Consider the following 23378-nt stretch of genomic DNA (forward strand, 5'->3'; position numbering starts at 1 on the left):
GAGATACAGCCAGCATAGCATCTACCATTACACACCACTACTGGAGCTTATTTGGGAGACAAGAGATGGAACTCTATCACACTGAGATGTCCTAAATTCACAACAGGGCGTGGGAACATTGGGCTGAGAAGCTTCTCAGCTTTGCTACCTCATTGATTTCAGAGGGGATTTTAGGGCTGCAGTAACAAGACAAACAGAACTAAGTTTCTTTTATTTCAAAAAAATTATTTTAAATATTTTAAATATTGAAATGCTTAGCTAACTTATTCTTAACACTGTTCCTAAATTTAATTAATTTTTTAATAGTTTTCAGCTGTCACCAAATGTCAAAAGGCATTTTAAAACTAAAAATTCTTCACTGCTTTCCGCAGACAGTGGGAACAGGTCTTTGTCAGGATTCCATTAAAGGCCCTGCTTTCACTCAATTCATGCTTATGCAGTCTAGAACTTATTGGGACAGCTAGACAGTTAAGGACAGGCAGGGGGAAACCATGGGCAACAGTTTCAGACCAAGGCTGCAAGATTTGGCCCAAGATTTCCAAAAACACCTATCACCTTGAGTGTTATTAAGCAATACCGCAGATTGGCTCCAGATACAGTCAGAACAGTTTCACGCTACTGCCCAAGACAACTCCAAACTGGACTCAGACTGGCTAAACCTACTTGACAGAGAAAAGCTACTTTAACCCAGTTCAGATGGGATTTGAATCTGACCTAAAAGGTGAAAGACTATGTTAACAATCCATACCACTCAGTTCCTTTCTAGTATTTAAACCCAGTATCTCAGAACAATTGTTAGTTACAATACATACAACCACACACAGATTTTGAGGGAGAACAAGGTCTCTCATAAATTCAGGTGTGTAATTATCTGCAACATTAGAGTAATGCAATCTACAAGGTTTAAAGTTACAAGGCAATCCAGAAACAAATTGAACAACTGGGAAAAAAATAACTCAAAGGAAGCAAACATCAACAAAAGACAAACCCCTCCATCTTCTGCTGGATTTAAGACATCAAGGTAAATTACACTGGGCAGCCTTTCAACTAAGATATTAACAATTCATTAAGGACACAGGCTTAATGGTCTAAATTAAGAGATGGTGGAGAGAAAAAAATAAAAAGAACCCTAGTTGAACCAAGCAATACATGGTTGAGGAAAATGACTTTTCTGAAAGGTCTAGAAGTATGTTGCAATGGAGATTATATAAAGTCCATGAAGTACAGTGCAGCTGCTGACTGGAAAAAAATCAATGTATATAACAAGAAAAAATTCAAGGTTAATTTAAAGAAAAATCACAAACCCTTAAACAGAAAACATACTGACCATAGACTGGAGTTTTCCCAGGAAGCACCACCACCACCAGCTGAAGTCCTGCATAGGTATTCTTCAGATGCCTGAACATTGGCTCTACACTGTCTGCACCTTGTGCATATTTACAAAAACAAGGTTGACCTTGTATCGGCATGCCAGCATCTCTGGATATCTTCCTTAATTGATCCGTGAATGCTCTTAAGAGAAATAACACAATTGGTTGTTCAAGCTTTCCGGCCACAATTTTTGAAATACATGTGATAAACTATCTAGGGAGCGATAGAACCTAAGGTTAGCAGTTATCATTCAGCCCTTAAGTATTTCGAATACTTAAGCATCTTGGACTGGATTTTGCTGCAGTTCTGCACAGAACAGCTACTAACAGCAGAGCAGCAGAAGTTTTGGCACTCTTTATTGATTGAGCTCCACAGGCTACTTCCTGGCTGCATACTGCCACTGTACACCACATTGGAGTCCATAGGTGGCACAGAAGCTTGCTACAGTTCTCTAGCACATATGGGGAGAGGTGGGGGTGCAATCTGCTCTCAGATCCCATGCTATGGGAACTCTAGGGCTACAGGAGAGGAAGAATGAGGTAGGTGACATTTTTAGCTAAGCTTCATTTAATGTTCTTAATGTAACATTTTGAACTACTAAAAACTTTACTAGTGTTGGAATAATTGAAAAGCTTGTCAGCTTTGAGTGACGGCAAAGATGCAGCAGAGCTCTTGCTCCCTTTCAAAAGCTTGCAAATGGGTTTCATGCTTACATCTTGGTTCTGACCTGACCATGTTACATTGTTCAAAGCCTTAGCACTGCTCAAAGCCTACCCACCACTCAAAACATACCACTTGGCTCTAGGACACTCTGGACCAGCAAGATTGGCCTTCCGAATCTGCAGAAGATCAGAGGAATGGGGAACATCCAGGAAAATCCAAGTTTTATTTTTGAGTACTTTATACTGGGGAAAAGAAGTGGGGAAAAGGAAGGGGCTTGGCAGAAATGGAGGTAATGAAGGGCATATTCATTGCAGAAGAAAGGTCTTAAACTCTCCTCCCACCCTCTCTTAAGGCTTCTAATTTCTAAGTCTAGTGACTGCAAATGTGTCCTTGCATCCCATCTGGGCACACAATTACAACATGGGCCACTTGGATACAATTAAGAGCAAAAACCTTGGCTGACAGCTTCTGCTTAAATCAAGGTGCAGAGTTTAAATCTCAGCTCCCTTCCAGCGCAGATCAGAACCTAAATCCAATTCCTCCTTTGCTATTTGGATAGTGTATGCCTCACAGATTAATGAGAAGTTTTATATAACTAGGTGTACCCTACTTTAACATTTAGGTGGAAGCTTCCTCCACCTCTCCGCTCCCTAGCCTCAGAGTACCCAGATCTCCGCCTTTACCCATATTCATTAATCTAATAGAAAGATTACGTGCAACAAGATTCAAGTGCCCAATTTGCTCTTTTGTTTAACTTTGTGCAATTAAGTTAAGAATACTGTGGATCAACTGTATTTCTTACTTGAGTGTATCTTCTCTGCACTGCCTCTGTGGAGCAAAACAGGCAATGGCCCACACTTTGACTTCAATGCCTGTATGAAACTGTTTACCTCGCATATCCCATACACCTTGAATGGGAGTAGCAATAGTCTTGTTCTGCAACAAAGAAGTTAGAAAGCAACACAAGATCAGGAATATTTCAATGTCAATGGAATGGTGTGCTTTAATCTCAAGGATACGTAGCCATGAGGGTTGTCATTAACTTTTTAACTGGGAAGGTTCAAATACAATATACAAGTAATTAATTTCAACTTGGCAACAATGCATACAACATATTCTTTGCAATTAAGTGGTCATGTTATAATTTTTGTTACAGCTGCTAATTTTTTCCAGTTTGGAAAATTTCAAATCTAACCTGTTTAAGCAATTCAGACTGTTATAATATACTCAGGTTAATGATTTATGAAATCAATCACAACCTATTTATAAATTACTTTCTGGCAAAACTGCTCAGGATTATTCAATTTTTACAGGTACTTCACAGAAGATGGGGAAACAAATTTGGGTTCTTCTACAAGACAGTCATCAGTATTACTAAAAATCAATGTTGGACAATATATTGTTTATGACAGTGTAGAACATATTCTATCTGGCACATGACACCTTTAACTCAAAGTGCTGAGTGAATATCTAGAAAGGCATACCAGGAAGATGGTTACCAAGGTCACCAAAGGAAGTTTTGTAATGAAAGCTGGTACCTTCATGTCACACTTGTACCCAAATATATTGCATCAAGATTAACACATCTCAGTTCCAAATTTACTTGATGGATAAGTTAATTTAACAATATAGAAGTGCGTACCCGACCACCATACAACAAGGAAGGTGCCTGAAGAACACGACCTGGAACATCTGTCATGTCATCTCTCACTCCTATTCCAAATTCCCGAACATAGGGGTCAGCATTAAAACTAGCACTTTTCATCTGAAAGGGGGAAAAAAATTTAAAGGAGTGAAGCAGATGTTTTTAGACCTAGAGTTAGAAATACATTAGGTTTGCCAAAGGATTAAAAACAAAATCACCAATAAAAACTTAATTAACATTGCATTTACATAGCAATATTTATTCATACAAATGGGCATTGCTGGAAGGCCAGCATTTATTGCCTATCCCCAATTCCCTCAAGTGATGGCGGTTATCCACCTTCCCGAACAACTCCAGTCCTCCTAGTGTAGGCAATCCCAGAGCATTGCTGGGTACAATTCAATCTACACTTGGCTTCTCAATGCAACACAAAGTACATGACACCACCAAATGCAGTAAACTAGATTGGAAAAAAAGTACAAGTGATCACTACTTCACCTGGAAGAATTGTTTGGGTTCCTGGATGGTGAACACAAGAAAATAGGAGTAGGCCACCTGGCCCCTTAAGCCTTTCCTGCCATTCAACAGGTTGATCTACTTCAGGCTTCAACCCCATCTCTGTGCCAGACCCCCCAAGGAGCTCAATGGCTCAATCTTTCAAAATGTATCTACCGCCATTTTAAATACATCTAATCATCTTATCTCCACAAATCTCTGTGGTAGGGAATTCCAGAGATTCCATTGATGTCAGATCTGTAAGAAGAAATCAGTATACATGTTGGTTTTAAATGACCGGTCCCTTATCTTGAAACTATGTCCCCTCATTGAAGACTCCCCCACTAGTGGAAGCATCTCAACACTGAACCTGCCATTTCAATAAGATCATCCCTCATTCTTCTAAACACCAAGGAATACTTAAGCAATACATTTAGCCTCTTGATTTTATCACCTACATTGGACTGCCTCCAATGCTACTACATCTTTCCTTAAGTAATGGTACCAAAACTGTGCAGAGTGCTCCAAGTATGCCCTCACCAACACACTGTACAGTTGTAACAAAACTTCCCATTTTTAAACTCCAGCCCCTTTGCAGAAAAGGTCAAAATGCAATCTGCCTTGTTAACTACTTGCTACACCAGCACAGGAACACCAAGATCCCTCTGTACTTCACTCATTGGCAGTCTTTCTCCATTTAGATAATAATCCACCTTTTGACTCCTCTTACTGAAGTTCATGACCTCAAACTTTCCCACATTAAACTTCATTTCCCAAGTTTCCACCCACTTAATCTCTCTACAACCAATTGCAGAGTCACAATACCCTCATCACAACATGTCCTTACAGCTATTTTTAGTGTCATTGGCAAACTTGGATACCTTACGTTCTCCTACAGTTCATTAATATAACTATAAATAATTGAGAGCCAACAACTCAGCCCTGGGATAGTCCACTATTTCTACCCTTCTAGCCCAAAAAAGATGCATTTATTCCAACTGTTTTCTGTGTAATAACCAGTTTAAAAATCATGAAGGGAAGAGGTAAAAGGACAGATGTCACATCTCATGCAGTTGCATGGGAAAGTGCCATAAGGGGAACAGTCAGTAGAAATGGAGGGGGGGGACCAGGGAGTTGCAAAGCGAATGTTCCCTTCAGAATGCTGAAGGGAGAGCGAAGGGGTTGGAGGAGATGAATGGGTATCTGGTGGTGGAATCTTGTTGGACTGACAGAAATTGTGAAGGATGATTTGTTGAGCGCAGAGACTGGTAGGGTGAAAACTGAGGACACGGGGAATTTGATCCTTGTTCTATCCTAGAAGAGAGAAGGTGAAAGCTGAGGATCAGGAAATGAATGAGAAGCAGTCAAGGGCTCTATAAATTACCAAAGAGATGGCACTGTGCAGGAAAAAGAAAGGCACATCAGAGGCACCCGTGTGGAAAGTTTCATCATCAGAGTAGATACCACAAAGAGACTGAAAGAATGGAATGCAAAGTCCTCACAGGATGCAAGATGAAAAGTAGCAATGTGGAGATGGCTTTGGAAGTCTGTGGGCTTGTAATAGATGCTTGTCGTTAACCCTGAAACGGAGACAGAGAGAACCAGAAATGTAAGGGAAGAGTCAGAGACAAACCAGGCGAAAGCGAGAGCAGGGTAGAAATCAGTAGCAAAAGTTTGATTTTATTGAGATCTGTACAAGTATAGGAAGCAGTACCAATACAAATGTCAACATACCACAAAACAAGTTGAGGGAGGGGGGTCCATGTAGGATTGAAACAAAGATTGTTTTACATATCCTACAAAAAGATAGACGTAACTTGACCCCCTGCAAATGTCCATAGCCATTCCTTTGATCTGGAAGAAGTGGGTGGAGCTGAAGAAGTTGTTGTTCTATATGAGAACAGGATAAGCCAGGCAAATGAGTGTGCTGGTGGAGGGAAACTGGTTGGGCCACTGTTTAAGCAGAGGGCACTCAGACCATCCTGGTGTGAGATAGAGGGGGATAATACATGGTAAAGATGAGCCAGTTAGGACCAGGGAATTGGAAACTATTGAAATGGCAGAGGGTATCAGAGGTGTCACAGGTGTAAGTGGGAAGGGAGTGGACCATGCAAGAAAGAATGGAGTCAATGTCAGGAGAAAAGTTCAGTGGGGCATAACATGGGAAATGTGAGGTTATGCATTTACAAAGAATGAAGGAGCAAATGACTTAAATTGAATGAAACTACAAAATGTCACAACGGATGCAAAGGAATCTTTTGGGTGGGTGGGGAAGTCCTGGTATATGAAACACACAGTTAGCATGCAGATACAGCAACCAATTAGGAGTAATAATGGAATATTGGCCTTTATTGTAAGGGGTATGGGTATATAAGTGGGAAAGTTTTGATGCATCTTCACAGTGCACCGGTGAGACTACATCAACAGTACTGCATGCATTTTTGGCCTCTGTATTTAAAGGAGGATATACTTGCATTGAAGGCAGTGCAGAGAAGGTTCACTCAATTGATTCCTGGTACGAAGGGGTTGATTTATGGAGAGAGGTGAGCAGACTAAGCCTATATTCATTGGAGTTTATTAAGAATGAGGGCCGAGGGGTGGATGCTGAAGAGTAGTAGAGGTATACATGTTGCATAGTTTCAAAATAAGGGTCACCCATTTAGTTCAGAGGAGGAAGAAGAATCTCCTCTGAGTTGTGACACCTTATAATTCTCTACCCTGGAGAGTTGTTAAAGCATAATCATTAATAATATTTAAATTCCATGTTTGCAATTGTCTAATTTACAATTTGAATTCACTAACTGCCATAGTGTGATTTGAATTTCGGATTACTATTCTCAAAACTTTACTTCACCATTTCCAAAATATCAATAATTTATATTCTTAGAATTGGGTTTAGTTAAATATCAATAGTTTCACTACTTTCTTAACTTTTCCAATGTTTTGTTTCCAAATGTCAGAGATATTCAAAAACAACCATGGTATTTTTCACAGGTTTGAAAACCAAGAGTATAGCGATCAAACCCCTCAGGTTTACTCTCCCCCCCCACAAGCATTTTATTAAATGAGATTTGTCCTATCCCTCCCTGCTCAACATGATGGCACTGATGTCAGCAGGATCTCGCTGCTCAGTCATCAGGCTCAGGAAGGGAATTCTCATCGAGGGATCCACACAACAGGCAAGTGCAATCAGTGCATAAATTGGCCGTGAATACAGGCAGTTCTCTGCTGACCAGAAAGCATAGGACAAAATGTTTTTATTCATCTTTTATTAACGCATGCAATTAATGTGTTTTCATATCATTTTCCACTCTGTTAATGAAGATTGAAGTTCAACTCCGGTTGTTTTAAGTCAGAAACAAATTAAAACAATAGAATTATATTTTTCAGTAACTTTTAACAATCAGTGTATGCCTTAAGCATCATGAAGATACTTCCCAAAATAACCTACTCACCAGTTTACTGATCTCATCCTGTCTGTCTGGTGCAGATCTGGCAGTGGCTCTAATCATAGTTGAGGTTTGATTGTCTGTCAGCTTTTTTATACATCTCTGTCCAGCTACAATATTACACACCTGTAGTAAGATCAATTAAAAAATGTGATTAAAACAATTTTATATCATTGAAAATTAGAAAATTGCAGATCCTGGAAATCTGAAATAAAAGACAGGAAATGCTGGGAAACAGTACATAGGCCAGTAGCATCTGGAGGAAAAAAAAGTTTACATTCCAGTTTGGTGACTTTTCAACAGAATTTATTTCAAAGCATTAATGGAAATAATTGTCCACTACTAATAGAAACTAATATTGAGTGTTAAAATGGCAAATCCTTGATCTATTCAACATTTCAGAAAAATACAGAAGTTTTATGTCACGCCATCCCTCTAATGTTGAACTTAACATTAGAGCATATTCTGTGCCAAAAGGAATGGAGGCTCAATTTACTTTCAATTCAATTTGCAATCTAAGAAGTGCTGTCAGAGAGGCAGATCAGATGAGAGAGTCCTGCCTGCAAGGTTTCTAATTACATTTGTGAACCAGCTTCAGTCGATATTGTGAAAACACACTCTATTGGTGATGTTGGCTAAAGCAGCATCAAACAAGATAGACAAAGAAATCTAGGAAGGACACAGAAGATTTAAAATAGAAAGTGAAATGATATCTGCAAAGACTGCACAAATTTTAGATCATCCATTCATCATATTTAATGCAAAAAAATCACATTATATTTTACTACAAAGCTTTATTTAAAGCTGTGTATGAAATAACTGGCTTACCTCAAGGGGAAGATAGGTGTGCTTTTGCTCCTGTCCAACTTGTAGACATGGTAAATGAGGATAGCGAAGATTTAGTTTGTGCTTATCCTTGAAATATTGTGCTACTGTGCATTCAACAGTCTGCCCGTTCTCCTGCTGAAGTGGGAATCTATACAAATTCAAAAAAGAAAATATTACAAATTTTACCAATTGACAATACCACACAAAATCAACAAAAATAAATTTTTAAAAATGTGTTTTGGGAAGCAGATTATAATTAAAAAGTGCTTATAGTTAAAGTGAACTTAGAATTATAAATGTTTATAAGAGGAATACACCAAAGAATGTCAAAAATGTCAAAACATCAGTCTTCTGTTACAGCAACTAGGAATTAGTTATGATCAATTTTAGTTTTACACTGTATTGGGAATGAATCCAATTACAGTCCTACCAAAATACAACTGCATGAATCCACAATTTCTTGGATGGTAATACACAGATACCGCACTATATTTACAGCCAACTGGTTAATACTACTTAAAAATATCCACATTTGCTAATTCAATCCCAAGAATGACTTATGACTGAAGATTTTAAAAAATTCTATGTTGCACTTCATTTATGCATAAATATCTTACGTTTGATGGCTTGCTGGTCTTCTAGTAACATTGCATACTCGATACTTTCTCTTCATTTGTCCGCAATGAGTTATCTCCACCTTAAGTCCTAAAGAGAATTAAATCAAGAATCTTTCAGGTGGCAGACTAAATACTAATACAGCAATCAAAGATATTAAGTACAACACAAGAGTGCATTCGACTTATCGTACCAACACCAGTTCCTTGGTAAAGGTATTTAACAGTTAGAGGAGTCCTCACTATCCCTGCAGGTCTGAAGTGTTCCTCTAATTCTCTTTTTGAAGTTAGAAATGAATGTGTTTCAACCATATTCAAGCTCTGCAGATCACAACTCACCATCTACAAAACATTTCCTGTCTTCTCTGCAAATCTACAACTTCAGCCAGTGCAAAATGCTGCTATTTACCCCCATCGAAACTGGTCATTATTTTGAACAGTCCCATCAAGAATGCTCTTCAACCTTATCTCCTCCAAGGACAACAATCTCAGCTTCTCCAGTCTTTCCTCGCAAGAGAAATCCCTTATTCTCTGTACCCCTTCTCTGGTTTTAACACTTCATAAAGCTGGTGCCCAGAATGCAATATTCAAGCTGAAGCCTCATCAGCATTTAAAAATTTTAGATTAACTTTATTTTCCCCATGCATTTGTTAATATAACCATCTAATGTTGTTTTACAACTGCCTTCCCAATTTGCTCTGCACTCTTCAAAGATTTCCACAAGTATACCTCCAGGACTGTGTTCGTAGACTCCCTTTAAAATTTATTTATTTTGCCCCACACTCTGACCCTACAAAAACATAACTATTTGCTAAATTTTATTGGTCACATGTCTGACCACTTCACAAACCTCCTGAAGTCTGCTATTTTTCCACTGCTTACATTTCAGAATTTGTGCCATCTGTAAACTTTGAAATGATGAAATATACAAATTAATTTCTTAAGGAGGTCTCAAAACAGATTTCCACAAAGAAGTTGGCTAGTTGTGACAGGATGAGGGCTAGAAGATGCACTATTATACACTTGCCTCCAGTCTGAAAAACAAACATGCACTCAATTTTTGTATCCGTTCCACCACTATATCTCAGATCCCACGACTGACATTTTTACTATCTGAATTACGTGGTACTTTGTCAGACATTTATTGAGTAAACCAATTACACATCAACACCACCACCCACATCAACACCCATTAGTAGTATTTTTTAAAATTTTTTTTAAATTTTATTTACAGTGTGGTAACAGGTCCTTCCGGCCCAATGAGTCCGCGCTGCCCATTTAAGTCCCAAACTAACCTACCCGTACATCTTTAGAATTCTTATCTGAAATAAGCAGGAAATGCTAGTAACACTCAAATGAAGCAACGTCCATAGAGAGTCTAATTGAACACCATCCTGCAGTGGCAGAAGGCATGCAGAATTCGAGAAAAAAAATTATTTCCTCAAACACACTAGAAAATACTTAACAAATGTGTTTAACTTGTGTCAAAAAAGTCTATTACCTGGAACTTGCATCACCCCATAGCTTTTCATTGACATGAATGGAGGCACTAAAACAACTGCCAGGAACTGCAGGATGTTTGCACTCCACCACTGGACTCCACGAGGAGCTCAGCAATGGAAATTATCTTGGAAGTCATCAGAAGGTATACATCAGGAAGTTCCGAAAGAGTTATATGCAGAATTGTTGGCACTTCAAGAAAATCCAAACTGGTATTTAATTTCACTAGAGTTTGTTTCATTAAGTGCTCAACGGTAATCCAAAAATGCAAAGCAGTGCAAGAGTGATGCAAAATGCAAAGCAGTGGATAAAGTCTAGATTTCATGTTCATGCTTGAAATCACAAATCCTTTTGTTACAGAAAAGAAGGATAAACTGTTTTTAATAGCCAAAGGACCTACAAGTTTAAGGTAATGAACTATGATTGGCAAGAATCAAAGACACGAGGAAATGTTTTAAAAAGAAACAACTTGTTATAATTTGGAATGGAGGAAGGGGGAAGAGAAGGTGGAGAGGCAGAAGAAAGGAGAAGTTGGGCAAAAAAAGATGCACCACAGTGCAATAAAGTGCTTTAGTAAAGTGATCAGCTGGATCAGAGAGCAAGTGTTAATTTCAGGGGTGCCAATGAAATGCCCTCTACTCTGTCACATATATTTACATGTATCTTAACAAAATGTTATTTGAAAATAGTCTACTGTAGTTTTTCCATTCTTCTGCACTGATCAGTAGACAATGAATTCTTCTCTACTCCTATCTTAAATTCTTCCCTACCCATCCCAAAGACCACCTGATAACCAGTTCCATACTTTAGATGATAATAGTCCCACAACCATGCATTTTGAAGAGAGCCTTTTAGACCCCCAGCACATTTTAGAGGATATCAAACAGATTTGTTCAGAATCATGAATGATTTTAATGCAATAAATGAAGATAAAGTGGCAGAAGGTCCTAAAGGTAACAATACTGAATTATGTTGATTGGCAAGAATCAAAGATGATGAGGAAACTTTTTCTGAAGTCTTAAGCTGTTGTACTCTGGAATGCACTGTGAAAGTACAATGAAAGCAGATTCAACAGTAACTCAAAAGGGACCTGGAAATTGTCAGGACTCATACAGCATGGAAACAGGCCATTCGGCCCATCATGTCCACACCAACTGAAGGGCACCCTTCCATATCAATCCTATCTTTCAGCATTTGGGCCATGGCCTTCTCTGCCTGGGTGATTTAAGTGCTAGTCTAGACAGTTCTTAACAGCGACTCCACTTCCACTACTCTCTCCAGCAGTGCATTTCAGACACTCATCACTCTCTGGGTGCAAGGACTATGGGAGGGAAAATAACAGGAAGACACACAAATTGGCTACCTCTACCCAAGAGCTAGCATGGGCATAGTAAACAAAATGACCTCATCCTATGCAATACCATTCTACAATTCTAGTTCAATATTCCTAAACAAAATCTGAAAATCTCACAAGTCATTTTCTTAATTTAGTTAAAGAAAACTCTTTACTCTCCCTACAATTTTCTCCAAATTACAGAATTGATCAGTGACAGTGCAGTTTTCAGTCTTCAGTGGTAAAGTAAAAACACCGTCTTTTTTTTATAAATTTGATCTTGGAGCTTGGGCTGTGCTGCTAAAGTAGCATTTATTATCCATCCACACTTATCCTGACAACCAAGTGTGTAATGTAGGACTAGTCAAACATCGGTTAAGAATAGCAAGTTCCATTCCTTGAAGAACATTAATGAACATTATCAAGTTTGTAAGACAATCCCACAGCTCTCACCATCATTACTTCTAGCATAGCTCCTTAAATTACTAAGTTTCTTGAATTTAGTTACACAATTTTCCATGCTGCCATTTGGGCTTTAACCTCTGGGGTTGATGGTTCAGAGTTGGATTACATAATTAAATCCCTAAATTGAGATGTCAACTCATTAATTCACAACTAATATTGTGCCATAAAATTTTAACAGCATAAAGAAGAAAAATCTGAGGAGTCTGTCAAATACCAAGATTTAATTCTCTATTTAGCTTCCACAATTACCTTTTATTTCCTTGGTGAATTTTACTCTCTGGGAGTCAGTTAATGGCTTCTGCTGTTCTTCAATATTTTTAAAATCCAAAACTTCGCACATGAACTCAATCACTGGCTGAGCCTTGTAAAATGCTGTAGCAGATACTAAAAACAAAGAAAGGTTCTTCAGATTTAGTAACATTCACTCTCACGCTTAATTTAAACATTTGCGCTCAAATTAATAAGCTATTAAAACAGGAGGCAATTAAATAGTCATTCCCATCCATGACCCTCAGGATCTCTCAATCACTGCTTCAAGGTAGCAGAAAATCAGATGCAGGAAATAAATGAGTAGTAATCCTAACATATAAAAAAAACCTGAAAACCAGGTAGAGATTTTTCTCACAAGAAAAAAATGGATGATAAAAGGCCTAGTGACTGCAAGTATTTGATACATAGACAAATAGTCAGTAAGAATGGATTTCAATAGCAAGGAAGCTATGATTAAAACTTGGAAGAATGAATGCCAAACCAGGAAAGCCAGAAGAGGTTATGGACAACGAACTACAGCTCTATAAATCTGCAAATACAGAAAGGTTAAGTTGTACAAGCTCCAACAATGGTTTGGGCAATTTGCCAATTATGGCTGGACAATACACATTTCCACAGTAGCAATTTGCTACTTTTACGAATTGTCAAACCATATCCATTATGTATTAAAAGCATTACTTATACACTGGAACATTCCTTCTAGCATAAATAACAGGAACAATAACTCTCCAATGAGAGCTGGCTGATAGAAGTTGTTTTCACGTATATAGAACTAAGGTTTGGTCAAGACATATTCAGCACTTTGGGTCTATGGTTCAATTTTTAATAAATGAAGTTGGTGAATGGTTCTAACCAGTGCAATTACACAATTGTGCTCTGGATGTCCCAGTGTTCATATAATAGATGAAGAAAATAAGAGGGTATATCAAGCAGAAAAAAAATGGGAAATGAATGGCAGATAGGAAGAGTTTCAATTAAAGCAATGAACAACAGTAAGTTTTGGACTTACTGAAACAGAGTTTGGAGAATTAATAATGGAAAGCAAAGACATGGCTGATGACTTTAACCTGTACTTTGCATCAGCCTTTGATATTAAGCATACAGGTAACATCCTAGAAATTGCTGTAAACTGGAAATTGAAGGAAGGGGGAAACTTAGAGAAATTAATCATCAGGGTTGTGGTACTGAGCAAATTGTTGGTGCAACACACTGACAAGTCCCCAGGTCCCAATGGACATCGCCCTAGGGTCTTAAAAACTGCAGCTGATTGTTGATGCCTTGGTTTTAATTTTCCAAAATTGCCCAATTCAGGGAAAGTTGCATCACATTGGAAAACAGTAAATTCAGCTTCTCTATTCAAAAATGGGAGATGGAAAGCAGGAAACTACAACCCTGTTAGCTTAACATTCATAACTTGGAAAACAGGAGGAGCTATTAAAGTTACAGCAGCTGACAAAGCAAAATTCAAGGTAATCAGGCAAAGGTAACCTGGTTTTGTACGAGTTAAACACATTTGACCACTTTATCGGAGTTCATTTAAGTAACATGTGCTGTGGATAAAGGAGAACCAGTGGATGTACCTTACGTAGATTTCCAAACAGGATTTGATAAGGTACCTTACCGTGGAAAATAAACGCACCATGGTGCATTTTGATGTTGATCAATGGTTTGACTGCCTAACAGGAAACTGCAAACAAGAATGGGCTTTCCTGTTGTAAAGATATGGTTTACCACAAAGGTTGGTCCTGAGGCCTTAACTTTTTACATTTCATTAACTGACAAGGGTGGAGGCTCTGAAGCGTTGGCTGTTAAATTGTGATGACACAAAGGCAGGATTGGAAAGTAAGTTGTGAAGATGATGTTAGGAGGTTACAAAAGGATATAGATTGATTAAATGGCTTAAATGTGTGGGCAAAGATCTGGCAAATAAAATAAGTGGGAAAATGTAAAAAATGTCTGCCTTATCAGGGAAAAAAAATCTTATCTAAATGCTGAGATACTGCAGAGTTCCAAGGTTCTAGTACATGGCTCACAAAGCTGGTATGCAGGTACAGCAAATTAGGAAAATTAACAGAATGTCACAATTTATTCTTTTTTAAAAAAAGGGAATTGAATAAAAAGAAATCAGTAAGGTTATGCTTCAGTTATATAGGGAACTGGTGAGACTACATCTGGAGTATTCTGCACAGAATCAGTATCCTTATTTGAGAAAGGCATTGAAAACAGTTCACAAGTTTACTACAGTGGTACCTCACACTGGCAGGCTGCCTTACAAGGAAAAATTGTATGGGCTAGGTTTGTACCCACTGGAGTTCAAAAAAGTGATCATACAAGCTGCTGACTCTGAAACATACAAGATATCGAGTGGCCTTGAAAGTGTAGGATGTGGAGAGTATGCTTCCACTTGAGGCAATCTTGAACTAGGATCATGGTTTAAAACTGAGTAGCTATTTAAGACAAATGAGGCAGTATTCCTTCTCACTACTTTGTGGGTCATTAGAACTCTCTTCAAAGGATTGTTTGAATCTTTTTCAGGCAGACATAGATTCACAATAAGCAAGGGGTTAAGAGGTTACCAGAGTAGATGGGAATTTGAAGTCAAAGTTAGAATCAGATAAGCATCATTTTATTGAATGGTGGAGCAGACTTGAGGTTAGTGGTCAACTCTTGCTCCCAATTCATACACTTGTACAAAGTAGGAACTGTGAAATACATTGAAATATAACAAGGTTTTCATTGGCTTAGAAGATATAATCAATAATATAAATCAAATATTGGGTGTCTTGATTGTTTTCAATATGAAGTTACAACTAATTTTGTGATAATCATTGACGAGAATGCATTTAGAACAGCTGGTAAATTTGGCCACTATAACTTTTAAAGGATTCTGGTTCTGTGGACGTGCTTACTCTAAAAACAAATATGAACAATATCAGCCAGAACGTGAAAGAGTTCTTTGCCTTAACAATGAATTCTATATTCAAAAGCTACTAGATGTAGCAACTATTAAGTGATTCTGGCAGTGCTGGATTAAAATGGATGAAATCCAATTTCATTGTCAATAGCTTTGCTTGTTTAATGAGAACCACATAAAATTATAAGCAAGTTTGGATACTTATAAATGTACCCCAATACTACTTCATGCTATATCCAAAAATATTTATATTGCACTTTTATACCACTGCATAACACAAATATAATTTGGCTCCTGAGATCATACTCAGCACATCTTTAAAAATTTTATTTGTAAAATCTAGAATGTCTACATGTGCACGACTTATAGAATAAACAGTAATATTGCATATGGTCATTCCAGCACATTTCCATTTAAAGTCAATGCCAATTAAAAACAGAAATCGCTATAAAATTATTTAGACTAAGCTTCAACAATGGACACTAGATTGCAAACTCTTGCTTCCAATGCTATGTTGAGCACAGTCCATTCTCTCATGTGGACAAACGAAGTTCACAGAATTTTTAACTGTAAGGAAGCTCTAACAATGTCTCACTTCTTTCAATTAAAATTCCTATAAAGGATCATCTTGGCCAATTTGCACAAACTACCACATCATTGTTGATTATGGTAGTTTGTGCAAACTGGCCAAGATTTACCTTCATTATCTCATTGACAGTGCAGCAAAAGTACTTTGCCTGCCATGGAATACACTGTGAAGGCTCAAGGCCAAAGTGTACATGAATTTCTTTTAAGGGAAGAAATAAGCAACTTGAAACAAGCTTCTTACTTTTTTCATTTTACCAAAAAAAATTACCCAAGTTTTTTTGTTAAGTTTCATTGTTACTTTTTTCTTTCTCCCACCTCACACCACCATAATCGGCAGAATTCTTACATATATCATGCAAAGCTCCTTGAATTAAAAATAACATTGAACCCATTGGAATGCGGAAATTACCTTATTTCTAAAATGAAAAGGAATAAATTAGTACAAGATGCTAACCTCTGAAACCTACCATCAATATTAAGCATCATTTTCCATAATGAAGGCCTGACTGACTGATGAAATCCAAACCAGACTTCCCTGCCCCCACCCAATGGATTGGAGCATCCCTCTGATGGTGTGAAGAATGAACGGCCTACAGGAGTGTACCTGAAAAAAAAATTGTGCATTTTAACTGGACAGAATGCAATCACTGTGCAACTATATACTTGATTTATGGAAATATTTTTGCAGCACCTCTTGCAAAATAAGTGGTGTCACATTCACTCTCTCAAATACTGATTAGATGTAGGCACTACAGATTTTCCTTCTCATCAGTTTCAAAGCAACAAAAATTGCAGTGCTGTGTAATACTTGGGAATATTAATTCTATAATAATTGGGTAGGATAGAGGAGGGTTGCAGTGGTGAGAACATCAAAAGAATCATTCCAAGCCACTATGCCCAGCTTTTCATAGCTACGTCAGCTGGGCAGACCAAAATGTCATTAGAAATGCTAATTAATCAGATTGTGTCACATGCCATCAATAACATATCAAAAGAAATTCCTCAACATAAAAAGTCCATAATAACTGATTCACATCCACAACAGCTACAGCTGGAATGAGTTTCTAAATGGCTGCATAGTGAATATGATATTCTGAACTCTTCGATTCAAATAGCAGATGGTCCATATGTTGCGTAATTTGCATACTTCACCTACACAGAAAACCCTTCAATTTGGTCGTTGAAGTATTTCTAAGTAACTCTAAGTATTTCATCATTCTATTAAAACATATCATTTTTTTTCAATTCTGCACAGAAATTGGAACTTTTTGATGTTTTTACTAACATACACTGCAATAAAGACCCATTTCAATTTTGAAGCCAGGCTTACCAACAATCACAGAAAATGGATGCCCATTACTGACAGAGCACTGGTACTGCATTTTAACCATTAGTAAATAGTGGAGGGAGGTTAAAAAGTGAAAGATTTAAAAAAAAGTAACCCACAAGGAACATGTGCATGACAAAAGTAAATATTCTGACTCCCTTAATCAGGTAGAGGATTTCCAATGCTTACCAAAAATAAACCTGTCCAATATTAACACTTCTACTTTCCAGAAAGAGCCTTTTCAATACTAGATTGATATTCTAATACTGCTAAAGCAAAAATGGCATTGCTATTATGATTGGTATTGGTTTATTATTGTCACTTGAACAGAGGTACAGTGAAAAACTTGTCTTGCATACCATTTGTACAGGGCAATTTCATTACACAGTGCAGATACATTGAGTCAGTACAGGTGAAAAAAAACAATAACAGAGTACAGAGTAAAGCGTCACAGCTACAGGGAAGTGCATTGCAGGTAGACAATAAGGTGCAAGGTCACAACAAGGTAGCTTGTGAGGTCAAGAGTCCACCCCAACGTAAAAGGGAACCGTTCAATAGTCTTATCACACTGGGATAGAAGCTGTCCTTGAGCCTGGTGCCCTCAGGCACCTGTACCTTCTGCCTGATGGGAGAGTGATACTTGATCTGCCACTTGCCTCTACAGTTCCCAATTTCTGTCCCCAAATATGCTGGAATTTAGGGAATCAAAATGAACACAACTATTAAAATTAAACTTTGTATTTGGTTAAGTATTCTAATACATCTCCATCCCCACTACCACACATCCAATTTTCATACCAACTATAAAATCTTTTCTAATGCTAACATGCTTTGGGAGCCAGCTGAATACAGACAAGTAACTGTGGAGAAAAATGCAGGTGAAAGGAAAACTGAATAGGGGATTAGTATTGCAGAGATATGAAGACAATAAAACTGACCCCACAAAATCCATTCTCCACAGAGCAAGGTACATTATATAAAACCAATCTCTGGATATTAACTCCTCTCACAAAGTTATCCACATGGCCTAAAGTGACCCAGAATTTCAAAATCATGGCAAGGTAATTAAATTTGTAGATGACCATAAGCTAGAGGACTCATCAGGTAGCTAAATTCTTATAAAGAGCTCAATGGAGATTTCATATGAGCCAAGGATAAATGCAAGATGCTATACATTGAACAAATAAATGGCAGAATAAAACAGAACACACCAAGGAGAAAAACACCTGGTTTACTTATCATTAACTATGTGTAAAACAAAATGACTTAGCTTTAGAAATTGATTGTGCATGACCAACTTGAGTTTTTTTGCTCCCAAACATGATAAAACTTTCAAAAGAATTTGATATATTCAAAGAGAATATCTTTTATAAACTACTAATTGGGTAATCAAGGACAAGTACAAAAACTGTCTTTTTCAGGTCTTCATATTAAGTGACCTGAAATTGTCAAATGTTAACAAACAAACTTTAAACATTAATCTAGATAATGAACTTAAAAAAAAAACACTGATCCATGATTCAAGAATGTGTTGATAAACTGGAGACTTCAGACTTTGGGGACATGCACCAGAATAGGCCACTCAGATCTTTAATGGAGTACAGAAGGTAAACACAATTATGTTGTGCCAATTATAATGTTTCAGGAAATAAGTAAGGAACTTGATCACATTTTCTTTTAAAGTGACCAAGTGCAAGATAAAGTACAAAAAACTTCCTTCAATGTTTCCTTTCTAACTAATCCATGGTATAATCCTTGAAAAAAAATATGATTTTTATTAATCTGAGAATTTAACATTATGTGAGAATGCAGCAAGGATCAAGAAATTTCAAAAGCAATTAATCATTACAACAGACCGTTTCTGCATCAGAGTTACTTATTTCCTTTTACATGCAGAAATGCATGCAAGATATTGACTAAATACTATTTTTAGTCACCAGCTATTTTACCTCACCTCATGGATGGTAGATGTCTCATCACCACATCCAGTGCTTGAATAGATTCAAAAGGAATTGCTGGGAGTCGACCTGAAAGTGCATCATGCAAGGCTTGGAGGCTGACACATGCCACCCATTTTATCACCACCTTAAAAATTCTATCTTTTCCTTCTCCTGGTAAAGTCACCTCTAGCTCCACCTATTTAAAAGGAAAACAAAATATTAAACAGGAAACAGAAGGTCAACAAACATTAACCAGATCATTTGGCTAAACAAGAATACTTAAAGCATTAGTCACAGCAACCAAAACGCATATTGAGATTACATCTGCATGGAAACTTCATAACCTGGAGTAAACAGATAATGCAAGTAAACATACGAAATGGTTTGATTCACAAAATAATTAGTAGTAGTGAACAATTTATTAACCACGTAGAGGAAAGTGTAATTTGTGAACAGCACACCTCCAATGCATGCTGCTCCAAGGGAGTACTAGAGTTAATATCCAACTAAAATTCTCTCTAGCAGGATTTTATCCTGCAATCTAACCATGGAAAGCATTCTTCCAAAGCTTCCTTACCCACTTCCTCTTCAGACACAACATTGACCCCTTACATCTGTACCACTGCCTGTCACTGTCCTGTCTTAATTTGAATGTTATTGAAACTCGATTGTATCTCTGTTAGCTCTAGATTTGGCTATTGTAATGCATACCTGCCAGCCTCGCTGACTTGCACTTTCCATAAACTGGTACTTACCCAATACTCTGCTACCTTCATCCTAACTCAGTCACATTCAACTGTTGCACCTGGCTTGCCAACCTACACTGGTACTCACACAGGCTATGGTTCAATTTTCATTTTTCTCTCCAAATCTGCACTCCTCCAATTTTATTTGACTGAATGCATCATTGATTCTCATTGAGCCATCATTGGTAGCCGAATCTTCAGCTGCTTCTTGTCATCTGTCATGCTATTTTATGTACCTTAGAATCAAACTTACTTTTAAAGCTACTATGAAACACTTTGGAACATTTTACTAGATCAAGCATGTTAAATGCAAGTTGTTGGTATGGTTGACATTTGTGGTCTCAGCTGTATCAAACAAAAATCTACTCACAGTAACACCTTGATTTTATGGTAGCAATTCAGTGTTAATTATTTCCTGAAATCTGGAGAAGACCACACTTGTATTTTTGTTGCAGTCTGAACATGATTTTTTTTACTTTGAAAAGAATAGAAGAGAAAGGTAAGCCACTGAATTCCCTGGCCAATTTTATGTAGCAAACACATAGAAAAACAATTGCTATACACATTGTCCAATACTATCCAGGTCTACAATGGGAGCCATCGCCAAAAACTAATCTAATCAAAAGTCTTTGCTGAGATTGCTTGACAGGTGTCAATCAAGGAGTAGCCAAAACATCTTCAACTTCTCAATAACAAAAATTCATGCTTTATAATTCTCCTCCTATTCATTTTGGCCAAACTCCAAGTTACAAGCTCTCCCTATAGTTCATAGCAGAACATTTATTAAAAGGGGTGTGCACTATCTTGAAATGAAAGCCAGAAGAATATTTTACATAATGCAGCTGGTTTGCTGAGATGGATGGTCAGGACTTTTCCCAGAAAACTATGGGTTAAACAAACCACAATTCTCTAGAAAAAATAAATCAACAGGTCCAGGCAACCTAGTTGTTGCAAAAACGTTACCCAGATAAAATTAAGCACATCTTTATAACGCGCCTTTGTTAGCTCTTTGAGTTCCACAGTAATTTTTCAGCTCTGTTCCATGCTGAGTACTTCAAACATACAAACCCACATCTGGTTATATATACATTTTAGAACTTAAAAACAAGCCAAAGACAATGATGTTCAAAATTCAAGTATCCCTTTGGTAAGGATATTTTCCTCTGATGCAATTCATAACATTACCTCAAGATATTCACAATCTTACTAGCTTTATAGTTCCCAGTTCCCAACTGCACAAACCAATTTGTAAGATTGCCACCATGGAAAGCCAACATGCCACATTTTTCAAACCTCCAAGGCCAAATGCTGGCAAATGGGACTAGCTTGAATGGGGCACCTTGGTGAGCATGAACCAGTTGGGCCAAAGGGCCTGCTTCCATGCTGTATTACTCTGAGACTCTATGATAAAAGGCAACACTTAAGCTGACCTAATAAATAAGCATTTAGTGGAAGTTGGTAATTTACTCACCCTGTCTCTCCCGATAGGAAGAGGCATAGCAGTGTAGAGGTTCTTTCTTCCATCAAACACTGGTTTTCTATCACCAAAGATCTGATTTTTAAAATGTTGAACCATGTGTTCAACAATTTCCCTACAAATAAAAATGTTCCAAAATTATTCCTCAATTCAATTTTACAAATTCTTAATGCAAGCACAAACATTTCAATTTGTACTTTCACATGCCTATGAAAGAGAATTATTAAATACAGCAACAAACAATCTACTAGAGGAACTCAGTGGGTTGAGCAGCATCTGTGCTGGGGTTGAGGTTTCAGGGCGAAACCCTGCATCAGGACTGACTAGTTTCACTAGCAATTTTCTTCGTCTGCTCCAATTGTTGAGCGAATACACCACATGTCAGATTATTCAAAGCAGCTTATACTTCTTCATTTTTAGGGATGTGGGTATTACGGGCAAAGACAGCATTTGCTGCCAAACCCTAATTGCCCTCAGGTAAAGTGGTGGTGAGCCCCCTCTTGAACTACTCCTGTCCTTGGTCCTATCCATCCCACCTACCTGCTTCTCTGGAACTTAAGACTGACTCCTTTGTCTCTTTCCCAGTTCTGACAAACTGTCTTCAACCCAAAACATTAACTCTGTTTCTCTTTCCATGGTTGCTGCTAGACTTCCCGACATGTATGTATGTATGCGTGTGTGTGTGTGTAATACACATACACACACACACATCCCTTCTTGCTTCCAAATTATTGGCTAACAAAGAGTCGTCAATGTTTCTGGTAAAATGTTAAAATTTAATTGGCATATAAAACAAATTTATTTCACATTACCTGTTTACTCTTCTTGGGCATTTGTCTGGTTTTATATCTATATCATAATGATAGATTTCAATTTTTGGAATGTCCACCTCAAAGAAGTTGGCCTGAAGCTTGATTGGTCGACCCATAGTGCCAAAATCAGGTCTAACAGGAGGTTTGAAAGTTGTCAGTGTCTGCACTGGTGGTGTTGAGGAAGATGGATCTAGATGAGAAATTAAATTGCAAAAGTTAAAAAGAGCTTGCATATATTAATCATTGTTAAGAAAATTTCTAGCATTTGCATCAAGACCTAAAACTTGATTTCTTACTGAAGCAATCTCATCTGTATTCACCAAAGACAAGGACGTGGAGGATAGCGAGTTCAGGGAGGAATATATTGATAGTTCGGAGCACGTCAGCATTAAGAAGGCAGAAGTGTTAGATGTCTTGGAATACATACTGATGGATAAATCTCCAGGGCTGGATGAGATCTAACTCACAATGCTATGGGAAACAAGGGAGTTTGCTGAGGCCCTGACACTGTTTTTACATCTTCATTTGCCACAGGTGAGATGCCAGAAGACTGAAGGATAGCTAATGTTGCTCCTTTATTTAAGAAAGGAAAGAGGGATAAGACAGTTAAATACAGGCTAGTTTGCCTTGTGTCAGTGATAGGGAAATCATTGAAGAAAATCCTAAAGGATAGGTTTTTATGTACATTTGGAAAGGCAAGGACTTTAGCAAGGCATTTTGTAGGCTGGTTCAGAAGGTTAAGGATCCAAGGCAATCTGGCTAATTGGATCCAAAATTGGCTTGATAGTAGGAAGCAGAGGGTAGTAGTGGAAATATGTTTGGAAGACTGTGACCGGTGGTGTACAGCAGGAATCAGTGCTAGGACCACCTCTGTTTGTGATGTATGTTAACAACTTGGATGTGAATGTATGAGGAATGATTAGTAAATTTGCAGAAGGTAC

General features: G+C 37.7%; 1 protein-coding gene across 1 annotated transcript in view; it reads right to left on the reverse strand.

Moving 5' to 3' along the window:
• Window positions 1-23378, reverse strand: part of ago2 (argonaute RISC catalytic component 2) — a 67693-nt gene that overhangs the window by 24407 nt on the left and 19908 nt on the right. The window contains exons 2-12 of the mRNA XM_052022726.1: window positions 22438-22627; window positions 21620-21740; window positions 19417-19598; window positions 16603-16739; window positions 12613-12747; window positions 9069-9156; window positions 8452-8599; window positions 7630-7749; window positions 3677-3799; window positions 2837-2970; window positions 1328-1512 (exon numbers count right to left, since the gene is read on the reverse strand). Of these exons, the coding sequence (XP_051878686.1) occupies window positions 1328-1512; window positions 2837-2970; window positions 3677-3799; window positions 7630-7749; window positions 8452-8599; window positions 9069-9156; window positions 12613-12747; window positions 16603-16739; window positions 19417-19598; window positions 21620-21740; window positions 22438-22627 (1563 nt within the window). The remainder of the gene's footprint in view (window positions 1-1327; window positions 1513-2836; window positions 2971-3676; window positions 3800-7629; window positions 7750-8451; window positions 8600-9068; window positions 9157-12612; window positions 12748-16602; window positions 16740-19416; window positions 19599-21619; window positions 21741-22437; window positions 22628-23378) is intronic.

This window comes from Pristis pectinata, chromosome 9 (genome assembly GCF_009764475.1).
Source record: "Pristis pectinata isolate sPriPec2 chromosome 9, sPriPec2.1.pri, whole genome shotgun sequence".
NCBI lineage: Eukaryota > Metazoa > Chordata > Chondrichthyes > Rhinopristiformes > Pristidae > Pristis > Pristis pectinata.